We start from the raw sequence: 24,687 nt of genomic DNA on the forward strand, positions 1-24,687 counted from the left end.
AGAAGAACTGAAATTAATTATGTTTTTGTTGATATTCTAATTTTGTGAGAAGCACCTTTATGCCTGTATGCATCTGTACATTATGGGTCCTTTATATGGCAGTCTAAATTTATCTCTGTGTTCTTTTTTGTATAAATGTTCTATCAAAAACAGGGGATTGGGACTGGATGAAAACTAAATATTGAACACAACGTAAATCCATTATTAAATGAAAGTGTTTTGGATATGGCAGTAATTTTTTATGTGCTGCTATTAAAACAAGACAAAAAGCTACATATTTTCAATAAATGAAAAGCTTTATTGTTTTCATTATTAAAAGTTAAAGTATTTTTTATATTAAAATGATAACTCATCACTGATGCATAAAACTCATACAGTCACGTACGTATTGGAGCAGGATTTACAAGTAATTTATTTGTGCAATTAAAACCCAAAATCTGGGGAGCGCATTAGCATGAGTATTAAATCCCAAATTGTTGCACCAATTTCAATAAACTCAAATGTGTCTCATGAAAATTATTGATGAAATTCCTTACTAAAATCTAGAAGACAACTGTAAACTTTGTTATATTCCAGAAAATAGGGCTCCTTATAATAATAGTAATGATTATTATTTATATAGCGCCAACCTATTCCGCAGCACTTTCCAATTAAGCGGGGACATGTACAGACAAATTCAATACAAGTTAAGGCAATTTAAACAGTGACATTAGGAGTGAGGTCCCTGCTCGCAAGGTTACAATCTATAATCCTTATCTATAGAGACCCTATGAAAATATGGTAAGTTCACCGAGATACTGATGAAATTTACAAAAACACCAGTATGATCATATTATTCAGTAGTTCCTAAATCTGTCATCTGCTGGACAAATTAGTGTCATTATTGGAGCCCGTCTCTTCTTCATCACCAATCATAAAAAAAAATATATAGCAGCCAAAATGACCAGCCCTATGATCACGTGTAGAAGAGAAAAGCGTGAGCTTGGCTCTACATATCGCGTTTTCATTGGCTTCAAGGTTCTGTCCCATTGAGATAAGATGGTTGCCCTCGCTTTCACCCACTTTCCAGGTCCCGATATCCGATACTGATATGGCGTGCACGGGCCAAAATACACATTCCAGGCAAGCTGGGGATCAGTTAGAAAAAGACTCAACATTTTTGGTTTCACGCCTAGCAATTCTGCCAGCTCATCCATGAATTCCAAGTAATCCACCTGTATGGTGTGTCGCTGACTGCAGACATAGCTGAGGATGAGAGAAGAGGCATAGAAATTACATATAGCCTTCACCAGGTCAAAAGTAGTCAGAATTTGCTATTATATTATTACCGTTGCTCCCCTGAGTATTTAGTTGATTATTTTTTGTATACGCCATATGGTTGCCGGAATGTGGGCTTTTTATGTGCAACTACATTTTTTTTTTAATAAAAGGGCATGGTACACAGGATAGAAATGCAGAGAAGCCTAAGGACATGCCCTGATAAAAACTTCTGAGCAATGACCCCTTGGTAAAGATACGTTTAAACATTTACTGTATCTAGACAGCTATAAAAACTGGCAAGCTAATCTTAAAGGGAATCTGTCAGCAGGGTTTGGCTATGTAATCAGAGAGCAACAGGATGTAGAAACAGGTACCCTGATTCCAGCAATGCATCACTTACTAGGCTGTGTCTTGATGTTTAAAAAAAATCAGTGTTTTATCAGCAGGAGATTATCACTAAAGGACTTGGTGTCTTATGCCTTCTGATCTAACCTCACCCCTACCACTGATTAGCAGCTTTCTGCCTATGAACAGTGTACACAGAAAGCTGTCAGTCAGTGGTGTGGGCAGGAATATACAGAGCTCCACATTCAGAGAACTGCTTGATCTGCAGCAGATAAAACATTGATTTATCAACGTGATAATAAACAGATCAGACAATATGCCTTAAATATCATAGACTAGAATCCCCCTTTAAATGTTATTGTGGTCCTTGGAAGTGGCACAGCCTGACAGTGTGGCCCTTGGAGCAGAGAACGTTGTGCCCAGCTGTAGAGCACTTTTTCCATCCATGGTTTCATGGAATCTCACGTTTTTCTTGGACCTATTCAATAATCTCCTTGGAGAAAGCTCTGCTTTAGTATACATCTGTTTAAAGAATAGGTAAAATTACCGTTTTTCAATTGCATCTCTCTTTTTTCTGATATCCTCTTTCATGTCACTGACGGGGGGCAGTCGATGTTCTCCTAAAGCACAAAGTAATAGCAATATTTGGTATCAAGTTTCAATAAACTAATATGACACATGATGCAAAGATCTAGATCACATTGCTATTTCCCAAATATAGATTTGTTTTTCTTTAAAGGGGTATTCCCATCTTGTAAATTTATGGTATGTCAAGTGGAGATGCCATAAATGTATAGCAGATTTCGAGTCCCACCAATGGGACCTGCCTATATCTCAAGAACATGGTCCTGTTACATGGTGCTGCCAGTGCACAGATGGTTGGAATGAATAAACAAGTGATCAAAACTTTCGACCAACTCCCCACTGTCAATGGTGACGTGTTAGGGTATGTGTCCACGTTCAGGATTGCATCAGGATTTGGTCAGGATTTTTCATCAGTATTTGTAAGCCAAAACCAGGAGTGGGTGATAAATGCAGAAGTGGTGCATATGTTTCTGTTATACTTTTCCTCTAATTGTTCCACTCCTGGTTTTGGTTTACAAATACTGATGAAAAATACTGACCAAATCCTGATGCAATCCTGAACGTGGACACATACCCTTAGGGTCAAAATTACACATTGTAATTTTGAAGTGTTAAGGTACCTTCACATTAAACGATATCGCTAGCGATCCGTGACGTTGCAGCGTCCTGGATAGCGATATCGTTGAGTGTGACACGCAGCAGCGATCAGGATCCTGCTGTGATATCGCTGGTCGTTTAGGAAAGTCCAGAACTTTATTTGGTCGTCAGATCGCCGTGTATCGTTGTGTTTGACAGCAAAAGCAATGATACCAGCGATGTTTTACACTGGTAACCAGGGTAAATATCGGGTTACTAAGCGCAGGGCCGCGCTTAGTAACCCGATGTTTACCCTGGTTACCATTGTAAAAGTAAAAAAACAAACAGTACATACTCACCTTCGCGTCCCCCGGCGTCCTGCACTGACTGAGCGCCGGCCGTAAAGTGAAAGCACAGCACAGCGGTGACGTCACCGCTCTGCTGTTAGGGCCGGCGCTCAGTCAGTGCAGGAAGTGGACGCCGGGGGACGCGAAGGTGAGTATGTACTGTTTGTTTTTTTACATTTTACACTGGTAACCAGGGTAAACATCGGGTTACTAAGCACGGCCCTGCGCTTAGCAACCCGATGTTTACCCTGGTTACCCGGGGACCTTGGCATCATTGGTCACTGGAGAGCGGTCTGTGTGACAGCTCTCCAGCGACCAAAAGCGACGCTGCAGTGTTGTGGATTCTGTTGGTGGGCTCCCTCTGGTGGTTACTGCTGGTACTGGGTGACTTTGGTGGGTTGCGGCCTTTGGTTTCCACCTGTCCATCAGAGGCTGGGTGTTTCCTATTTTACCTGGCCTTTCTGTCATTTCCCTTGCCGGCTATCAATGTGTTCAGATGTGCTCTGTTTGGTTCCTGCCTACCTGCTCCCAGATCTTTCAGGATAAGCTAAGTGCTGATTTTCAGTTGTTTGGTTTTTGGTCCAGCTTGCTTAGAATGTCTCTATGCTAGCTGGTTGCTCTAGTGGACTGAGGTTCTCCCCATGTGCCATGAGTTGGCACATGGGTTCTTGTAATCTCAGGATGGTTTTTTTGATTAGGGTTTTTTGCTGACCGCTCAGTCCCCTTTTGTATCATTCTGCTTTCTAGTTTTCAGCGGGCCTCTATTTGCTAAAGCTATATACATCATCTCTATGTGTGTGCCTTCCTCTCATTTCACCGTCAATACATGTGGGGGGCAACTATACCTTTGGGGTTAATTCCTCTGGAGGCAAGTGAGGTCTTGTTTTCTCTGCAGTACTAGTTAGCTCTTAGGCTGGTGCGTGGCATCTAGAACCAACGTAGGAACGCTCCCTGGCTATCTCTAGTTGCGTTTGTCAGGCGTAGGGCAGCGGTCAGCCCAGGTTCCATCACCCTAGAGCTCGTCCGATATTTGTTATACTTTGCTTGTCCTGTGCTATCCCTAGCCATTGGGGATTCATGACAGTATAGCCGGCCCACAAAGTGTTAATTGTTTGGGCTGAAGCAGGAGGAAAAGAAGTGTTCAAGGAAAATTTTTTTTTTTTTTTTTTTCCTTCAGAGTTTTGCTGCCTAGCCCTTAATTGCTGTCTAGCTGCTTCTTACCTCCTCTTAACCCTTGAATGGCTCTGATCTTAGCTGTTTATCATGGATGTCCAGAGTTTGGCTTCCAGCCTGAGTAATCTCGCGGCAAAGGTTCAAAACATACAGGATTTCGTTGTTCACACTCCCATGTCTGAACCTAGAATTCCTATTCCAGAGTTTTTTTCTGGAGATAGATCTACCTTCCTGAATTTCAGGAACAATTGTAAATTGTTTCTCTCTTTGAAATCTCGCTCCTCTGGAGACCCTGCTCAACAGGTCAAGATTGTTATATCGTTCCTACGGGGCGACCCTCAGAATTGGGCATTTGCATTGGCACCAGGGGATCCTGCGTTGCTCAGTGTGGATGCGTTTTTTCTGGCATTGGGATTGCTCTATGAGGAACCTAACCTAGAGATTCAGGCTGAAAAGGCTTTATTAGCCCTCTCTCAGGGGCATGATGAAGTGGAAATATATTGTCAGAAATTTCGGAAATGGTCGGTGCTTACTCAGTGGAATGAGTGCGCCCTGGCTGCAAACTTCAGAAATGGTCTTTCTGAGGCCATTAAGGATGTTATGGTGGGGTTCCCTGCGCCTACAGGTCTGAATGAGTCTATGGCTATGGCCATTCAGATTGATCGGCGTTTACGGGAGCGCAAACCCGTGCACCAGTTGGCGGTGTCTTCTGAACAGGCACCTGAGACTATGCAATGTGATAGAATTCAGTCCAGAAGTGAACGGCAAAATTATAGGCGGAAAAATGGTTTGTGTTTTTATTGTGGTGATTCAGCTCATGTTATATCAGCATGCTCTAAACGCACAAAAAGGGTTGATAAATCTTTTGCCATTGATACTCTGCAGTCTAAGTTCATTTTGTCTGTGACTCTGATTTTTTCACTGTCTTCCATTTCCGTCGATGCCTATGTGGATTCAGGCGCTGCCCTGAGTCTTATGGATTGGTCATTTGCTAAACGCTGCGGTTTTAGTCTAGAGCCTCTGGAAGTTCCTATTCCTCTGAAGGGAATTGATTCTACACCATTGGCTATGAATAAACCGCAGTATTGGACACAAGTGACCATGCGCATGACTCCCGTTCATCAGGAGGTGATTCGCTTCCTTGTACTGTATAATTTACATGATGTACTAGTGCTTGGTCTGCCATGGTTACAAACTCATAATCCTGTCCTGGACTGGAAAACAATGTCTGTGCTAAGCTGGGGATGTCAGGGGGTTCATGATGATGCACCTCCGATTTCTATCGCTTCATCGACTCCTTCGGAGATCCCTGCGTTTTTGTCAGATTATAAGGATGTGTTATGGTTCTCAATGGCAAGAGAACATAGCCCAGCAAACATACGAACTAGCTCTTGGAAGGATGGAAACTAAACTGACCATGAACTAAACCTGCCGCACAACTAACAGTAGCCGGGTAGCGTAGCCTGCGTTTTATCCCTAGACGCCCAGCGCCGGCCGGAGGACTAACTAATCCTGGCAGAGGAAAATATAGTCCTGGCTCACCTCTAGAGAAATTTCCCCGAAAGGCAGACAGAGGCCCCCACAAATATTGGCGGTGATTTTAGATGAAATGACAAACGTAGTATGAAAATAGGTTTAGCAAAATTGAGGTCCGCTTACTAGATAGCAGGAAGACAGAAAGGGCACTTTCATGGTCAGCTGAAAACCCTATCAAAATACCATCCTGAAATTACTTTAAGACTCTAGTATTAACTCATAACATCAGAGTGGCAATTTCAGATCACAAGAGCTTTCCAGACACAGAAACGAAACTACAGCTGTGAACTGGAACAAAATGCAAAAACAAACAAGGACTAAGTCCAACTTAGCTGGGAGTTGTCTAGCAGCAGGAACATGCACAGAAAGGCTTCTGATTACAATGTTGACCGGCATGGAAGTGACAGAGGAGCAAGGCTAAATAGCGACTCCCACATCCTGATGGAAACAGGTGAACAGAGAGGATGATGCACACCAGTTCAATTCCACCAGTGGCCACCGGGGGAGCCCAAAATCCAATTTCACAACAGTACCCCCCCCTCAAGGAGGGGGCACCGAACCCTCACCAGAACCACCAGGGCGATCAGGATGAGCCCTATGAAAGGCACGGACCAAATCGGAGGCATGAACATAAGAGGCAGTCACCCAAGAATTATCCTCCTGACCGTATCCCTTCCATTTGACCAGATACTGGAGTTTCCGTCTGGAAACACGGGAGTCCAAGATTTTTTCCACAACGTACTCCAACTCGCCCTCAACCAACACCGGAGCAGGAGGCTCAACGGAAGGCACAACCGGTACCTCATACCTGCGCAATAATGACCGATGAAAAACATTATGAATAGAAAAAGATGCAGGGAGGTCCAAACGGAAGGACACAGGGTTAAGAATCTCCAATATCTTGTACGGGCCGATGAACCGAGGCTTAAACTTGGGAGAAGAAACCCTCATAGGGACAAAACGAGAAGACAACCACACCAAGTCCCCAACACAAAGCCGAGGACCAACCCGACGCCGGCGGTTGGCAAAAAGCTGAGTCTTCTCCTGGGACAACTTCAAATTGTCCACTACCTGCCCCCAAATCTGATGCAACCTCTCCACCACAGCATCCACTCCAGGACAATCCGAAGATTCCACCTGACCAGAAGAAAATCGAGGATGAAACCCCGAATTACAGAAAAAGGGAGACACCAAGGTGGCAGAACTGGCCCGATTATTGAGGGCAAACTCCGCTAAAGGCAAAAAAGCAACCCAATCATCCTGATCTGCAGACACAAAACACCTCAAATATGTCTCCAAGGTCTGATTCGTCCGCTCGGTCTGGCCATTAGTCTGAGGATGGAAAGCAGACGAGAAAGACAAATCTATGCCCATCCTAGCACAGAATGCTCGCCAAAATCTAGACACGAATTGGGTACCTCTGTCAGAAACGATATTCTCCGGAATACCATGCAATCGGACCACATTTTGAAAAAACAGAGGAACCAACTCGGAAGAAGAAGGCAACTTAGGCAGGGGAACCAAATGGACCATCTTAGAGAAACGATCACACACCACCCAGATGACAGACATCTTCTGAGAAACAGGAAGATCCGAAATAAAATCCATCGAGATGTGCGTCCAGGGCCTCTTCGGGATAGGCAAGGGCAACAACAATCCACTAGCCCGAGAACAACAAGGCTTGGCCCGAGCACAAACGTCACAAGACTGCACGAAGCCTCGCACATCTCGAGACAGGGAAGGCCACCAGAAGGACCTTGCCACCAAATCCCTGGTACCAAAGATTCCAGGATGACCTGCCAACGCAGAAGAATGAACCTCAGAAATGACTTTACTGGTCCAATCATCAGGAACAAACAGTCTACCAGGTGGGCAACGATCAGGTCTATCCGCCTGAAACTCCTGCAAGGCCCGCCGCAGGTCTGGAGAAACGGCAGACAATATCACTCCATCCTTAAGGATACCTGTAGGTTCAGAATTACCAGGGGAGTCAGGCTCAAAACTCCTAGAAAGGGCATCCGCCTTAACATTCTTAGAACCCGGCAGGTAGGACACCACAAAATTAAACCGAGAGAAAAACAACGACCAGCGCGCCTGTCTAGGATTCAGGCATCTGGCGGACTCAAGATAAATTAGATTTTTGTGGTCAGTCAATACCACCACCTGATGTCTAGCCCCCTCAAGCCAATGACGCCACTCCTCAAAAGCCCACTTCATGGCCAAAAGCTCCCGATTCCCAACATCATAATTCCGCTCGGCGGGCGAAAATTTACGCGAGAAAAAAGCACAAGGTCTCATCACGGAGCAATCGGAACTTCTCTGCGACAAAACCGCCCCAGCTCCGATTTCAGAAGCGTCGACCTCAACCTGAAAAGGAAGAGCAACATCAGGCTGACGCAGCACAGGGGCGGAAGAAAAGCGGCGCTTAAGCTCCCGAAAGGCCTCCACAGCAGCAGGGGACCAATCAGCAACATCAGCACCCTTCTTAGTCAAATCAGTCAATGGTTTAACAACATCAGAAAAACCAGCAATAAATCGACGATAAAAGTTAGCAAAGCCCAAAAATTTCTGAAGACTCTTAAGAGAAGAGGGTTGCGTCCAATCACAAATAGCCTGAACCTTGACAGGATCCATCTCGATGGAAGAGGGGGAAAAAATATATCCCAAAAAGGAAATCTTTTGAACCCCAAAAACGCACTTAGAACCCTTCACACACAAGGAATTAGACCGCAAAACCTGAAAAACCCTCCTGACCTGCTGGACATGAGAGTCCCAGTCATCCGAAAAAATCAAAATATCATCCAGATACACAATCATAAATTTATCCAAATAATCACGGAAAATGTCATGCATAAAGGACTGAAAGACTGAAGGGGCATTTGAAAGACCAAAAGGCATCACCAAATACTCAAAGTGGCCCTCGGGCGTATTAAATGCGGTTTTCCACTCATCCCCCTGCTTAATTCGCACCAAATTATACGCCCCACGAAGATCTATCTTAGAGAACCACTTGGCCCCCTTTATGCGAGCAAACAAATCAGTCAGCAGTGGCAACGGATATTGATATTTAACCGTGATTTTATTCAAAAGCCGATAATCAATGCACGGCCTCAAAGAGCCATCTTTCTTAGCCACAAAGAAAAAACCGGCTCCTAAGGGAGATGACGAAGGACGAATATGTCCCTTTTCCAAGGACTCCTTTATATATTCTTGCATAGCAGCATGTTCAGGCACAGACAGATTAAATAAACGACCCTTAGGGTATTTACTACCCGGAATCAAATCTATGGCACAATCGCACTCCCGGTGCGGAGGTAATGAACCAAGCTTAGGTTCTTCAAAAACGTCACGATATTCAGTCAAGAATTCAGGAATCTCAGAGGGAATAGATGATAAAATGGAAACCACAGGTACGTCCCCATGCGTCCCCTTACATCCCCAGCTTAACACAGACATAGCTTTCCAGTCAAGGACTGGGTTATGAGATTGCAGCCATGGCAATCCAAGCACCAACACATCATGTAGGTTATACAGCACAAGAAAGCGAATAATCTCCTGGTGATCCGGATTAATCCGCATAGTTACTTGTGTCCAGTATTGTGGTTTATTGCTAGCCAATGGGGTGGAGTCAATCCCCTTCAGGGGTATAGGAGTTTCAAGAGGCTCCAAATCATACCCACAGCGTTTGGCAAAGGACCAATCCATAAGACTCAAAGCGGCGCCAGAGTCGACATAGGCATCCGCGGTAATAGATGATAAAGAACAAATCAGGGTCACAGATAGAATAAACTTAGACTGTAAAGTGCCAATTGAAACAGACTTATCAAGCTTCTTAGTACGCTTAGAGCATGCTGATATAACATGAGTTGAATCACCGCAATAGAAGCACAACCCATTTTTTCGTCTAAAATTCTGCCGTTCACTTCTGGACAGAATTCTATCACATTGCATATTCTCTGGCGTCTTCTCAGTAGACACCGCCAAATGGTGCACAGGTTTGCGCTCCCGCAGACGCCTATCGATCTGGATAGCCATTGTCATGGACTCATTCAGACCCGCAGGCACAGGGAACCCCACCATAACATCCTTAATGGCATCAGAGAGACCCTCTCTGAAATTCGCCGCCAGGGCGCACTCATTCCACTGAGTAAGCACAGCCCATTTACGGAATTTCTGGCAGTATATTTCAGCTTCGTCTTGCCCCTGAGATAGGGACATCAAGGCCTTTTCCGCCTGAAGTTCTAACTGAGGTTCCTCATAAAGCAACCCCAAGGCCAGAAAAAACGCATCCACATTGAGCAACGCAGGATCCCCTGGAGCCAATGCAAAAGCCCAATCCTGAGGGTCGCCCCGGAGCAAAGAAATCACAATCCTGACCTGCTGAGCAGGATCTCCAGCAGAGCGAGATTTCAGGGACAAAAACAACTTGCAATTATTTTTGAAATTTTGAAAGCAAGATCTATTCCCCGAGAAAAATTCAGGCAAAGGAATTCTAGGTTCAGATATAGGAACATGAACAACAAAATCTTGTAAGTTTTGAACTTTCGTGGTGAGATTATTCAAACCTGCAGCTAAACTCTGAATATCCATTTTAAACAGGTGAACACAGAGCCATTCCAGGATTAGAAGGAGAGAGAGAGAGAAAGGCTGCAATATAGGCAGACTTGCAAGAGATTCAATTACAAGCACACTCAGAACTGAGAAAAAAAAAAAAAAAAATCTTCAGCAGACTTCTCTTTTCTCTCCTTTCTCTGTCAATTAATTTAACCCTTTTGAGGCCGGTCAAACTGTTATGGTTCTCAATGGCAAGAGAACATAGCCCAGCAAACATACGAACTAGCTCTTGGAAGGATGGAAACTAAACTGACCATGAACTAAACCTGCCGCACAACTAACAGTAGCCGGGTAGCGTAGCCTGCGTTTTATCCCTAGACGCCCAGCGCCGGCCGGAGGACTAACTAATCCTGGCAGAGGAAAATATAGTCCTGGCTCACCTCTAGAGAAATTTCCCCGAAAGGCAGACAGAGGCCCCCACAAATATTGGCGGTGATTTTAGATGAAATGACAAACGTAGTATGAAAATAGGTTTAGCAAAATTGAGGTCCGCTTACTAGATAGCAGGAAGACAGAAAGGGCACTTTCATGGTCAGCTGAAAACCCTATCAAAATACCATCCTGAAATTACTTTAAGACTCTAGTATTAACTCATAACATCAGAGTGGCAATTTCAGATCACAAGAGCTTTCCAGACACAGAAACGAAACTACAGCTGTGAACTGGAACAAAATGCAAAAACAAACAAGGACTAAGTCCAACTTAGCTGGGAGTTGTCTAGCAGCAGGAACATGCACAGAAAGGCTTCTGATTACAATGTTGACCGGCATGGAAGTGACAGAGGAGCAAGGCTAAATAGCGACTCCCACATCCTGATGGAAACAGGTGAACAGAGAGGATGATGCACACCAGTTCAATTCCACCAGTGGCCACCGGGGGAGCCCAAAATCCAATTTCACAACAGGATGTTTTTGAGGAGCCTAAGCTCAATTCGCTCCCTCCTCATAGAGAGTGTGACTGTGCTATAGAATTGATTCCTGGCAGTAAGTTCCCTAAGGGTCGTTTATTTAATCTGTCACTGCCAGAGCATACTGCTATGCGGAATTATATTAAGGAGTCCTTGCAAAAGGGACATATTCGTCCATCTTCGTCCCCTCTGGGAGCAGGTTTTTTTTTCGTGGCAAAAAAAGATGGTTCCCTGAGGCCTTGTATAGATTATCGCCTTCTGAATAAGATTACAGTCAAATACCAGTATCCATTGCCATTATTTACTGATTTGTTTGCTCGCATTAAGGGGGCTAGGTGGTTCACTAAAATAGATCTTCGTGGTGCGTATAATCTGGTGCGGATAAAACAGGGTGATGAGTGGAAAACCGCATTTAATACGCCTGAGGGCCATTTTGAGTATTTGGTAATGCCTTTTGGACTCTCCAATGCTCCGTCAGTCTTTCAGTCCTTTATGCACAATATTTTCCGTGAATATCTGGATAAGTTTATGATTGTGTATTTGGATGATATTTTGGTGTTTTCTGATGACTGGGAGTCTCATGTTCTACAGGTCAGGAAGGTGTTTCAGGTTTTGCGGGCCAATTCTCTGTTTGTGAAGGGCTCAAAGTGTCTCTTCGGAGTCCAGAAGATTTATTTTTTGGGGTACATTTTTTCTCCTTCTACTATTGAGATGGATCCCGTTAAGGTTCAGGCTATTTGTGACTGGACACAACCTACATCTGTTAAGAGCCTTCAGAAGTTCTTGGGGTTTGCTAATTTTTATCGTCGGTTCATTGCTAATTTTTCCAGTATTGTTAAACCTTTGACTGATTTGACTAAAAAGGGTGCTGATGTTGCTGATTGGTCTCCTGCGGCCGTGGAGGCCTTTCGGGAACTTAAGCGCTGGTTTTCTTCTGCTCCTGTGTTGTGTCAACCAGATGTTTCACTTCCTTTTCAGGTGGAGGTTGATGCTTCCGAGATTGGAGCGGGGGCGGTTTTGTCACAGAGAAGTTCTAATGGCTCGGTGACGAAGCCATGTGCTTTCTTCTCTAGAAAATTCTCGCCCGCCGAGCGCAATTATGATGTGGGTAATCGGGAGCTTTTGGCCATGAAGTGGGCATTTGAGGAGTGGCGTCATTGGCTTGAGGGTGCTAAACATCGCGTGGTGGTCTTGACTGATCACAAGAATCTCATTTACCTTGAGTCTGCCAGGCGTTTGAATCCTAGACAGGCTCGTTGGTCATTATTTTTTTCTCGTTTCAATTTCGTGGTTTCATACCTGCCAGGTTCAAAGAATGTGAAGGCATATGCTCTTTCCAGGAGTTTTGTGCCTGATTCTCCTGGAGACACTGGGCCTGCTGGTATCCTTAGGGATGGGGTAATATTGTCCGCCGTATCCCCAGACTTGCGACGCGCATTGCAGGAGTTTCAGGTGGATAAACCGGATCGATGTCCACCAGAAAGACTGTTTGTTCCGGATGATTGGACCAGTAGAGTCATCTCCGAGGTCCATTCTTCTGTGTTGGCTGGTCATCCTGGAATATTTGGTACAAGAGATTTGGTGGCCAGGTCTTTTTGGTGGCCTTCCTTGTCTAGGGATGTGCGTACCTTTGTGCAGTCTTGTGAAGTGTGTGCTCGAGCTAAGCCTGCTGTTCACGGGCTAGTGGGTTGTTGTTATCTTTGCCCATCCCGAAGAGGCCTTGGATGCACATTTCCATGGATTTTATTTCTGATCTCCCGGTTTCACAGAAAATGTCCGTTATCTGGGTTGTGTGTGACCGCTTTTCTAAGATGGTTCATCTGGTGCCCTTGCCTAAGTTACCCTCCTCCTCTGAGTTAGTTCCTTTGTTTTTTCAGAACGTGGTTCGTTTGCATGGGATTCCGGAGAATATCGTTTCTGACAGGGGATCCCAGTTTGTGTCTAGATTTTGGCGGACGTTTTGTGCCAAGATGGGCATTGATTTGTCTTTCTCGTCTGCATTCCATCCTCAGACGAATGGCCAGACGGAGCGAACTAATCAGACCTTGGAAACTTATTTGAGGTGTTTTGTTTCTGCTGATCAGGATGACTGGGTTGCTTTTTTGCCACTGGCCGAATTTGCTCTTAATAATCGGGCTAGTTCTGCCACGTTGGTCTCTCCTTTTTTTTGTAATTCGGGGTTTCATCCTCGTTTTTCCTCTGGTCAGGGGGAATCTTCGGATTGTCCTGGAGTGGACGTGGTGGTGGACAGGCTACATCAGATTTGGAATCAGGTGGTGGACAATTTGAAGTTATCTCAGGAGAAGACTCAGCAGTTTGCTAATCGCCGTCGCCGCGTGGGTCCCCGACTTCTTGTTGGGGACTTGGTGTGGTTGTCTTCTCGTTTTGTCCCTATGAAGGTCTCTTCTCCTAAGTTCAAGCCTCGGTTCATCGGTCCTTATAGGATCTCGAAGATTCTTAACCCTGTATCTTTTCGTTTGGATCTCCCAGCATCGTTTGCTATTCATAATGTGTTCCATCGGTCATTGTTGCGGAGGTATGAGGTGCCCGTTGTTCCTTCGGTCGAGCCTCCTGCTCCGGTGCTGGTGGAGGGAGAATTGGAGTATGTTGTTGAAAAGATCTTGGATTCTCGTGTTTCCAGACGCAAACTCCAGTATTTGGTTAAGTGGAAGGGTTATGGTCAGGAGGATAATTCCTGGGTGGTCGCCTCCGATGTTCACGCGACTGATTTGGTCCGCGCCTTCCATAGAGCTCACCCTGATCGCCCTGGGGGTTCTCGTGAGGGTTCGGTGACCCCTCCTCAAGGGGGGGGTACTGTTGTGGATTCTGTTGGTGGGCTCCCTCTGGTGGTTACTGCTGGTACTGGGTGACTTTGGTGGGTTGCGGCCTTTGGTTTCCACCTGTCCATCAGAGGCTGGGTGTTTCCTATTTTACCTGGCCTTTCTGTCATTTCCCTTGCCGGCTATCAATGTGTTCAGATGTGCTCTGTTTGGTTCCTGCCTACCTGCTCCCAGATCTTTCAGGATAAGCTAAATGCTGATTTTCAGTTGTTTGGTTTTTGGTCCAGCTTGCTTAGAATGTCTCTATGCTAGCTGGTTGCTCTAGTGGACTGAGGTTCTCCCCATGTGCCATGAGTTGGCACATGGGTTCTTGTAATCTCAGGATGGTTTTTTTGATTAGGGTTTTTTGCTGACCGCTCAGTCCCCTTTTGTATCATTCTGCTTTCTAGTTTTCAGCGGGCCTCTATTTGCTAAAGCTATATACATCATCTCTATGTGTGTGCCTTTCTCTCATTTCACCGTCAATACATGTGGGGGGCAACTATACCTTTGGGGTTAATTCCTCTGGAGGCAAGTGAGGTCTTGTTTTCTCTGCAGTACTAGTTAGCTCTTAGGCTGGTGCGTGGCGTCTAGAACCAACGTACGAACGCTCCCTGGCTATCTCTAGTTGCATTTGTCAGGCGTAGGGCAGCGGTCAGCCCAGGTTCCATCACCCTAGAGCTCGTCCAATATTTGTTATACTTTGCTTGTCCTGTGCTATCCCTAGCCATTGGGGATTCATGACACTGCAGCGATCGGCATCGTTGTCTTTATCGCTGCAGCGTCGCTAACTGTGAAGGTACCTTAACTCTCTCACCCACCGTTCAAAATGGGGGTGAAAAGATGCAACTGCATGTTGGATGACAAAAAATAGCCCCTTAATTAAAATGGGACACATGTACAATAATCACTGGGCAAAGGGAAGTGTGGCATCTCTGCTTAGGAACCAAGGGGCTTGAAGTAACAGAGCCCTGACGCCATTCAGCATTCTGGAATGATGAGACTAATGTACAGACAGAAGGTAAATCTAGGCACAAAAACTACGTATGTTGAGGTGACATTTTATAGGATATTGAATTGGAACTTTTTTCTGAAATTGGATAGTGGCACAGTGCAGTTGGTCAAAGCCAATGTCCAAAAGGGTAAGCTCTGAACTAGGAACCCTGAAGATAAATCTGATTATCTCCTCGCATAGACACTTGGCCTCGATTCATCATCGCTGTTTCTCCAGTTTTCTGAAATTATTTGCAACTTTGGAGTGGCTTTTGTATTTGCGCCTTATTTATAAGTTGGCTTTCTTATTAAAGTCTTTTTTTTTATTTTCCCTTATTAACTTTGCTTATCCAGATGTTGTAGACAGATTCATGAAATGTGACTTTTACCAAATGTCGCATTTTTGGGGGGGAGGCATCTTACTCCTTTATCCCCCTCTACCCCTTGATTAAAGTTTCTGGAGGAGTTTTCAAACTGGCACTTTTTTTCACATTTTAAAGGATTTCCAACTTTTAGTGCTGAAAAGTCGCAACAAAAACAGGTAAAGACAAAATATGAAGAGCGTTTTTTAGTTTGCGGCGTACTCATGAAACATGTATGGCATTTTGAAGAATTTAGCGCAAAAAATGACAGTGACTACCACAAGACAAAAAAAGATAAGTGATTTTAACATATCACAAATGATGAATCATGCCCTTGGTGAAAGCACAGTCCCCTTTGACCTTGTTGGTGAAAAGTTTGTGTTTTTTTAAGGGAAATACCAAATCAGTAGGATTTTTTATGCAATGTCCATGAGGTTAATATAGTATGTATTTACACAATTTACAGTCTAATGTTGTCTTCTGATGAATCTCCCTAAGAAAGAAATCCCCAGGCACCTCTCCTAACTCAGCATCAGTTTACAAAGACTTGTTGGAGGCCATGTGCAGTTCATAAGCATCATGTATGCTAAGCAACCTCTTGCTTCCATTTTCCTTTGTTACCGTATTTTTCGGACTATAAGACGCACCTTTTTCCTCCCAAAATGTGGAGGTAAATGAGGGGGGGGTCTTATAGTCCAGATGTATGGGCTCTGGCTGTGGTGGGGACATGGGGGAGCGGTTTCAGCGGAGCATCGGGTCACAGGAGGCTGGAGCCGGCGGCCCCAGCTAACTCCTGTGCCCGCTGCTAAAGAGAAATGAATATGCACTGCATTCCACGCCGTGTAGGTGAGTGTAATGGTTTGTTTTTTTTAATCTTTCCTGATGGGGCTGTTCATACCAGGAATGGAATGGGGCCAATTATAAAAGTAAAAGGATAGGACCAACATTCCAGGAACAGGATGGGGCCAATTATAAAAGAAAAAGATGGGACCCATCATACCAGGAACGGGATGGGACCACTTATAAAAGAAAAAAGATGGGGCTAATCATACCAGGAACGGGATGGGGCCACTTATAAAAGAAAAAGAATGGGACCAATCATACCAGGAACATGATGGGGCCATTTATACCAGAAAAAGGATGGGACCAATCAAACCAGGACCGGGATGGGGACAATTATACCAGAATAAGGATGGAAACAATCGAATCAGGATCGTGATGGGGCCAATCATACCAGGGTAATGATGTGGCCATGCACACCAGGATAGGGATGAGGGGGCCATGCATACCAGGATAAGGATGAGGGGGCCATGTGTATCAGAATGGGGATGAGGGGAACATATATACCAGGATAGGGAATATTAAGTACAGAATTGACCATTTTTTTGCTTCAATTATTTTTTCCTAATTTCCTCCTCTAAACCTAGGTGCGTCTTATGGTCCGGTGTGTCTTATAGTCCGAAAAAATACAGTAATCGTTCCATAGTTTAAATCCCCACTTGAATCAAATGAATGATTTGTGATCTGTGTGAAGGTCGCTTCTTTACAATCTCTGTCCTTAAATGATTTTTTTTTCTTAACCAAAGTATCCTCCTTGTACAGACTGCGGAGAGATCCTAACTTGTGATGAACATATTCTATTGAACATATCTCTCTGAATCGATTTTACCAACAATAATTTTCTAAGATTTGGTTTTCTCCACCCTTTTCTAATGACTTTCAGCAATCCTGCACGATAATAATGTTGAAAACTAGGCCTCCTTCACACCTTTGTCAACTATTAGGAACATTTTTATTCCTTTATTCCACTTCTATCTTTTGCTCCTTGGCAAAGATAGAGGCGTCCATCCACTAACAAGACCTTAGTAAGCCTGCCAGTGTCTCAGATTTTTATTTCTAAACAAAAAAGGCACACAAATTATCTGATCATCATGCCAGATCAGTCAGATTTTATGGTGTTTATTAGAAGTAAAAACTTAACTACTAACACAGGATTGTGAGAAATGTCGAGGTACTGTAGATTTTTGTTAAGATAACACTATATATGATACACAAAGTACAAGTCAGTAACAATGGTTGTTTGTCGTTTTGCATGTCAGTCTTAAAGAAAGAACTGCTTGAGTAAGACGCCCTAAATTCATTAAGAGACATATGAATAAGGAGCCTCTTACTCCAGCACAGGCCTCATAACGAAATAGGTGCATCTTACAACTGCAGTGGCCCTTCACCAGGAAGGTCACTCCAGTAAGGAACTGGGAGAGAGAGAGAGGACGACGGAGCGAAAGAGGGAAAACGAGAGAGGGAAAGGGAGAGAGAGAGGGTGAGGGTGAGCCAGAGAAAGAGAGATGGAGAAGGAGAGAGAGGGAGAGGAAGATGGAGAGAAACAAGTAAAGGAGAGTGAGAAAGGGAGAGAGAGGGTGAGGGAGAGGAAGAAAGAGGGAGAGGAAGAGCAAGAGAAAGAGAGATGGAGAAGGAGAGAGGGAGAGGAGAGAGAGGGAAGAAGACAAGGGAGAGGAAGAGGGAGAGAAAGAGGGAGAGAAAGAGGAAGGAGAGAGTGAGGGAGAACGAGAACGAGAGGAAGGAGAGGGTGGAAGAGGGAGAGAGAGGGAGAGAAAGAGAAAGGAGAGAGGGGGAGAGAGAGAAAGAGACGGAGAGAGAGGAAGAGGGAGAGAGATGGAGAGAAAGAGAGGGAGAGAGAGGGAGAAGGAGAGAGGGAGAGGGGCAGAGGGAGAGAGATGAGAGAAAGAGAGGGAGAGAAAGAGAGAGAGAAAGAGAGGGAGAGGAAGAGGCAAAGAAGGTGAGGGACAGAAAGTGATGGAGAGAGAGGGAGAAAGTGAGAGAACGAGAACGAGAGGAATGAGAGGGTGGAAGAGGGAGAGAGGGGGAGAGAAAGGAGAAGGAGAGAGGGGGAGAGAGAAAGAGACGGAGAGAGAGGAAGAGGGAGAGGGAGAGAGATGGAGAGAAAGAGAGGGAGAGAGAGGGAGAAGGAGAGGGGCAGAGGGAGAGAGATGGAGAGAAAGAGAGGGAGAGAGAGAAAGAGAGGGAGAGGAAGAGTCAAAGAAGGTGAGGGACAGAAAGTGATGGAGAGAGAGGGAGAAAGTGAGAGAGAACGAGAGAGGGAGTGAGGGATACTCTGTAGCCACGCCGCCACACCTGTATGACAAAGCCGGAGGCTCCCATGATCAATAAAGTTCATTTTCTCCCAGGTACCACTCTTTCAATACTCTGGCCTGGCACCTTCATAATTTTATTGATCCGCAGATTAACCCTTAATCTGCAGTTAATAGTAGTATTATCCGACCTGACAGGTCACATTTAAACTGCTGAGATAGCCGAGTGCTGTACTGCGATTTCTTCGGTGCCATATGGACTATGAACAGAGTGGTTGTGTTCATGTTTGACATCACTACATTTGAATAGAGTGAAGTTACATGAGTTTAATTCACATGTGCCAATGTTCAGATCCCCTATGATGCAATTATCCTCTATCCTGGGAATAGTTCTCTAGATTTCTCTGTACTGACTGAACTCATAGTTCACTTACCCGCAAAGATTCTTGTGGCAAGTCGGCATTGAAGTTCTGAAATGGGCATAATGGCCCCAAGTGGTTGTGCCAAACCAATGACGGCCAGCGTTTGCTTCTCGAGCTCCGGTAGGAAGGTATATTTATATAAAGAGACCTTGTTGTGTTGGACTTTAAGCTCCTCGCAAAAAGGAAAACTGAAGGAATAACCCGTGGCAAATATAACAGCATCAATATCTTTTTCCACAGTTTCATCATCAAAAATAGCGCTTGTCTCAGTAAATTTTGCCACATTGGATTTCACGAGTACTGTGCCAGCAATAATACGGTTTGGAAGATCATCATTCACCATAGGATGTTGGCTAAAAACACTGGTAGAAATCAAAATATTAATGCCATTAATTCATATGGAAAATAATATTATGAACAGTACATCAAAGTAAGACATATATGTACAGTATATTTGATGGTAAATTACTCATGTTTGTGTAATAAATTAGACCGATAAAGGACATTATATTGTGATTTTATCCTTTTTTCAAATAGTATAACCAACATATAGAAAACACACAAAGTAATTAAGTGAATGTTGCCACCTAGTGGTTGTAGTAAATGTATATATGCCACAACTATTAGGCTGCCGTCACACTATCAGTATGCGGTCAGTATTTTACATCAGTATTTGTAAGCCAAAACCAGGAGTGGGTGATAAATGCAGAAGTGGAGCATATGTTTCTATTATACTTTTCCTCTATTTGTTCCACTCCTGGTTTTGGCTTACAACTATTGATGTAAAATACTGACCAAATACTGATAGTGTGACGGCAGCCTTAATCATTTGTTATATATGTACACCTTGTGCTGTATGCAAAGCAGTAAATGCAATGCATGATTGTACTTCTGTGTGTAAAGGAGTCAGAACCCACATAGTCTGTAAACTGCACTTAGTCATCTACAGACAAAAATGCAGTGACATCGGAGTGACACTATGTAGAATTTCAATTTCCTTCTCAGAAAATGTTATTTTGTATTAACTGGAGACAAAGCCATATTTACAAAAGGGACTCCAATGGTCTCTGTTAAATACAGTAAAGGGCTATTTAATATAACTTCCACATCCCACCACCGCATCCGCTTACTGAAATGGGTCCTCTATTACAAATACATCCATATCTGCAGTTAGGAGAAATCAAAATTTACTTTAATTTTAATGTAATTCCAAAATGCATGAGTAGTCCTCTTTTGTGCTAAGTAACAGACCATCTAAGACATTCGCCACCACCAGCATACGATCCCTCTCAAAAAATTATTTTTATCGACCAACTGAAGCATACACAGCAGCAAGTTAAGTAGTGTCAGCAAGCAATCAAATAAGCAAATAGTAAATTCTTGAGGCACACAGACATACAGTTTTAAAGATAAACAGGGCAATTCTGAATGCGGCGATACCAAATATGTGTATGTTTGATTTTTTTATTGTTTTATTTTGAATGGGGAGAAAAGGGGGGTCATTTGAACTTTTATATTTTTTTAATATTTTTAAAAACTTTTTTTCACTTTTGGCATGCTTCAATAGTCTCCATGGGAGACTAGAAGCGGCAACAACCCGATCGGCCCTGCTACATAGATGCGATGATCAGATCGCCTCTACATACTAGAATTGCTGACTTGCTATGAGCGCCAACCACTGGGTGGCGATCACAACAAGCTGGAACTAACAACCATAGAGGTCTCCAGGAGACCTCCGGTTTTCCTACCAACACACTGGTGACCCGAGATCACGTGACGGGGGTCACCGATGTGCATATTTCTGACGTGATTACCGGAAACACTTGTTAAATGCCACCATCAGAGTTTGACAGCGGCATTTAACTGGTTAATAGCCGAGGGTGGATCGCAATTCAACCTGCGGCTACTGTGGGCACAAGTCAGCTGTTCAAAACAGCTAACATGTCCCATCAAAGATGTGGGATTACTGCCGGAGCCCACATCAAAGGGAGGGAGTCCGACATCAGCGTAAATGTACACCCGATATCGAAAAGAGGTTAATAGGTTAGGCTAGTGTAGGGCCCTGCCAAATGAGTCAACCTTGTCATGGTGGCAGCTTAAAAAATCTTTTGACCAAAACAGAGTCTGATGTCTTTGTATGTGATCTGGTGTTAGATGGGAACTGTGTGATTTGTGAGGACGTGTTGCGTTCGAGGGGTGGGGGTGGAGCTGGGGTGGAGCCTGGGCAGAGTCTGAAGGGGGCCTGTAAATTTTGCCTTGAAATTCCTGGTGGCAGCCTTGCACATGTGCAACAAGGAGCAACTGTGTGGTTTTCAATTTGTTTTTTAGTTGACTGATTCAAGTGCATGGGCTAGTTTGACGTAAAAATTGGATCAGAGACACACCTCCTATTTTTGCAGACCATTGGTCAGCAAAAATACTGCCTTGTGAATAACCCCTTAGAATAAACAGTAACTAGTGATGAGCGAGTATACTAGTGTTGGGTTTTCTGTTATGTTGAGCTGGTGGTTAGGAGCACTAGAAATGACCAGATGAGCAAACTAGCAATACAGGACGAGCTCTGGGAAGTGGGAGCTCTGCTGACCGCAAACCCTAATCCTATCACAACAACTAGAAATAGCCGTGGAGCGTTCCTGACTCTGCCTAGACGCCTCTTCACAGCCTAAGAGCTAGCTACCCCTAAAGATAGAAAATACAGCCTACCTTGCCTCAGAGAAATTCCCCAAAGAAATAGGCAGCCCCACATATATTGACTGTGAGTTAAGATGGAAGTCACAAACACAGGAATGAAATAGGTTTCAGCATAGGAGGCCAGACTTAACTAAACAGACTGAGGATAGAAAAGGTATCTTTGCGGTCAGCATAAAAAACTAACAAAAAACCACACAGAGTGTGCAAAAGAAACCACCGCACCGACTCACGGCGTGGTGGTGCCACTCTGCATCCCAGAGCTTCCAGCTAACAAGATAAAAACATAATAGTAAGCTGGACAAAAACACAGTGGTAACAAATAAGCTAGCAGGGACTTAGCTTTTGCTGAAGTAGACAGGTCATCTGAAAGATCCAAGAGAACTGAACCAGTACTAGGACATTGACAGCTGGCATCAAGTAACGATCTGAGTGGAGTTAAATAGAGCAGCCAGCCAAGGCCTAAACGAGATCAGCTGGAGAAGGAACCTCAGAACCAGCAGCTCCACTCACAGCCACCAGAGGGAGTCCATGAACAGAACTCACCGAAGTACCATTCATAACCACAGGAGGGAGCTCGAGAACAGAATTCACAACAGTTTTCCCAAGCACGCTTGGGTGACCTCCGAGTATTTGTTATTGCTCGGAGATATAGTTTTTATCGCCTCAGTTGCATGATTTACTGCTTCCAGATACGCTGAATACATGTGAGGAATGCCTGTTTGTTAGGGAATTCCCACATGTATTCAGCGTATCTGGAAGCCGTAAATCATGCAACTGAGGCGATGAAAACTATATGTCCGAGCAATAACAAATACTCGGAGGTCACCCGAGCATGCTTTGGAAAACCCAAGCAATGAGTACACTCGCTCATCACTAACAGTAACGTGTCAGCCTCCCAATGCTCATGTTCCATAGCAGACAGGTCTTATGCTTCCTCTCCATCAAAGTAAGCTCTATCTTCAAAGACTGAGCGCATACTCCCTCTCTCCCTCACCGACTGCTCTCTCCCAACCTATATAATGTACACATTTTCCATTACCCTGTTCCAAATCACTCCCTTACCATGAGCTGAAACACAACAAACTCTTCTTACCTGCTCTTATGAAAAGCCTCATCCCAACCTCTTCATTTTTCTGCTGCCCCTTAACAGGAAGCTATCATCAGAAAACAACTAAAAACCTTAAAACAGGTTTTTGTGTTGCATTTTTTTATTTGGCTTTTTTTTGTATTACAATCTTTATAATGAAAAGAAAACAGTAATCTTGCAATATTCTCTATAGCAAACAGCCCTATTGGCAGCTGATAACACAGTAGATACAGTACATAGTCAAATTGCCTCTTCAGAGAGGAAGAGGACAGGAACTCTAGTGCCACCTATTGGGGATAGCAATCCTAAAAGTCAATATTGATTGACCCTTTAACAAGGGTCAATATTGAATGACTGTTACCCCTGTGACTGGAACCCAAATGCTGCCGGGAGGAATAAAGTTCATTTCCTACCGGCAGTGGGGGTCTAAGTACTGGGGCAGGTGGGTTCCGAATGCTATTAACCTGCAGATTAACCTATATCTGTAGGTTTATAATTAGTGTTGAGCATTCCGATACCGCAAGTATCGGGTATCGGCCGATACTTGCGGGTATCGGAATTCCGATACCGAGATCCGATACTTTTGTGGTATCGGGTATCGGTATCGAAACAACATTAATGTAAAAATGTGTAAAAGAGAGAATTAAAATAAAAAATATTGCTATACTCACCTCTCCGACGCAGCCTGCACCTTACCGAGGGAAGCGGCAGCGTTCTTTGTTTAAAATTTGCGCTTTTCTTTCCTTTACGTGAAGTCCCGGCTTGTGATTGGTTGCGTCGGGAGGCTGGACCAGCGCTCATTTTAAAATGCGCGCGTGTCCAGCCTCCCGTGACGTCACGGCTTGTGATTGGTTGCGTCGCCCATGTGACTGCGACGCAACCAATCACAAAGCCGGGACGTAATTTTAAAATCCTTAAGGGCCTGAAATTACGTCACGGCTTGCTGTGATTGGTTGCGTCGCCCATGTGACTGCGACGCAACCAATCACAAAGCCGGGACGTAATTTTAAAATCCTTAAGGACCTGAAATTACGTCACGGCTTGCTGTGATTGGTTGCGTCGCCCATGTGACTGCGACGCAACCAATCACAAAGCCGGGACTTCACGTAAGGAAAGAAAAGCGCGAATTTTAAGCAAACAACGCTGCCGGTTCCCTCGGAGAGGTGAGTATAGCAATATTTTTTATTTTAATTCTTTCTTTTACACATTAATATGGTTCCCAGGGCCTGAAGGAGAGTTTCCTCTCCTTCAGACCCTGGGAACCATCAGGAATACCGTCCGATACTTGAGTCCCATTGACTTGTATTGGTATCGGGTATCGGTATCGGATTGGATCCGATACTTTGCCGGTATCGGCCGATACTTTCCGATACCGATACTTTCAAGTATCGGGCGGTATCGCTCAACACTATTTATAATGTATTTTCATGTGACAGGTTCCCTTTAACGAGCCTTAGACCCCCAGTCAGAAGCCTCTGACTTACAGTAGCCAAATCAGACCTCCTGCTTTGCACTGATGAGTGGCAAGCACATCAATTGTAATAAATATTACCTAAAGACTTCAGAACATTTTTGAGGGGGGTTTACAGTTTTCACTGACTGTCAGAATGGAGAAGGTGGAGAATTTTCCCATCTTCTCCACATCCTGCAAAAATTGGATCATACTGTGATCAAACTTTGATCAGAGTGTGATTAGCAAAATTAGACCAATATTCTTGGATAAGAGAAAATACAGTTGTGTGACCTTAGCCTTATAGAAGTCACTGGCCAAGCTGACCTCTGTTCTGTTAGGACCCTGCATTTCAGAAAACTAGCGATTATGTTCTCACTAGGTCCTACAGAACCACTGGCAATACCAAT

General features: G+C 44.2%; 1 protein-coding gene across 3 annotated transcripts in view; it reads right to left on the reverse strand.

Annotated features, from left to right (window-relative positions):
- Nucleotides 1-277: 277 nt before the first annotated feature.
- Nucleotides 278-24,687, reverse strand: part of LOC143787850 (flavin-containing monooxygenase 5-like) — a 58,452-nt gene continuing 34,042 nt past the window's right edge. For all 3 annotated transcript variants that reach the window (XM_077276958.1, XM_077276959.1, XM_077276957.1), the window contains 3 exons: nucleotides 19,062-19,411; nucleotides 2,153-2,225; nucleotides 278-1,245 (listed from right to left, as the gene is read on the reverse strand). In XM_077276958.1, the coding sequence (XP_077133073.1) occupies nucleotides 912-1,245; nucleotides 2,153-2,225; nucleotides 19,062-19,411 (757 nt within the window). In that variant the 3' untranslated portion in view covers nucleotides 278-911. The remainder of the gene's footprint in view (nucleotides 1,246-2,152; nucleotides 2,226-19,061; nucleotides 19,412-24,687) is intronic.

Source organism: Ranitomeya variabilis, chromosome 8 (assembly GCF_051348905.1).
Source record: "Ranitomeya variabilis isolate aRanVar5 chromosome 8, aRanVar5.hap1, whole genome shotgun sequence".
Classification (NCBI taxonomy): Eukaryota; Metazoa; Chordata; class Amphibia; order Anura; family Dendrobatidae; genus Ranitomeya; species Ranitomeya variabilis.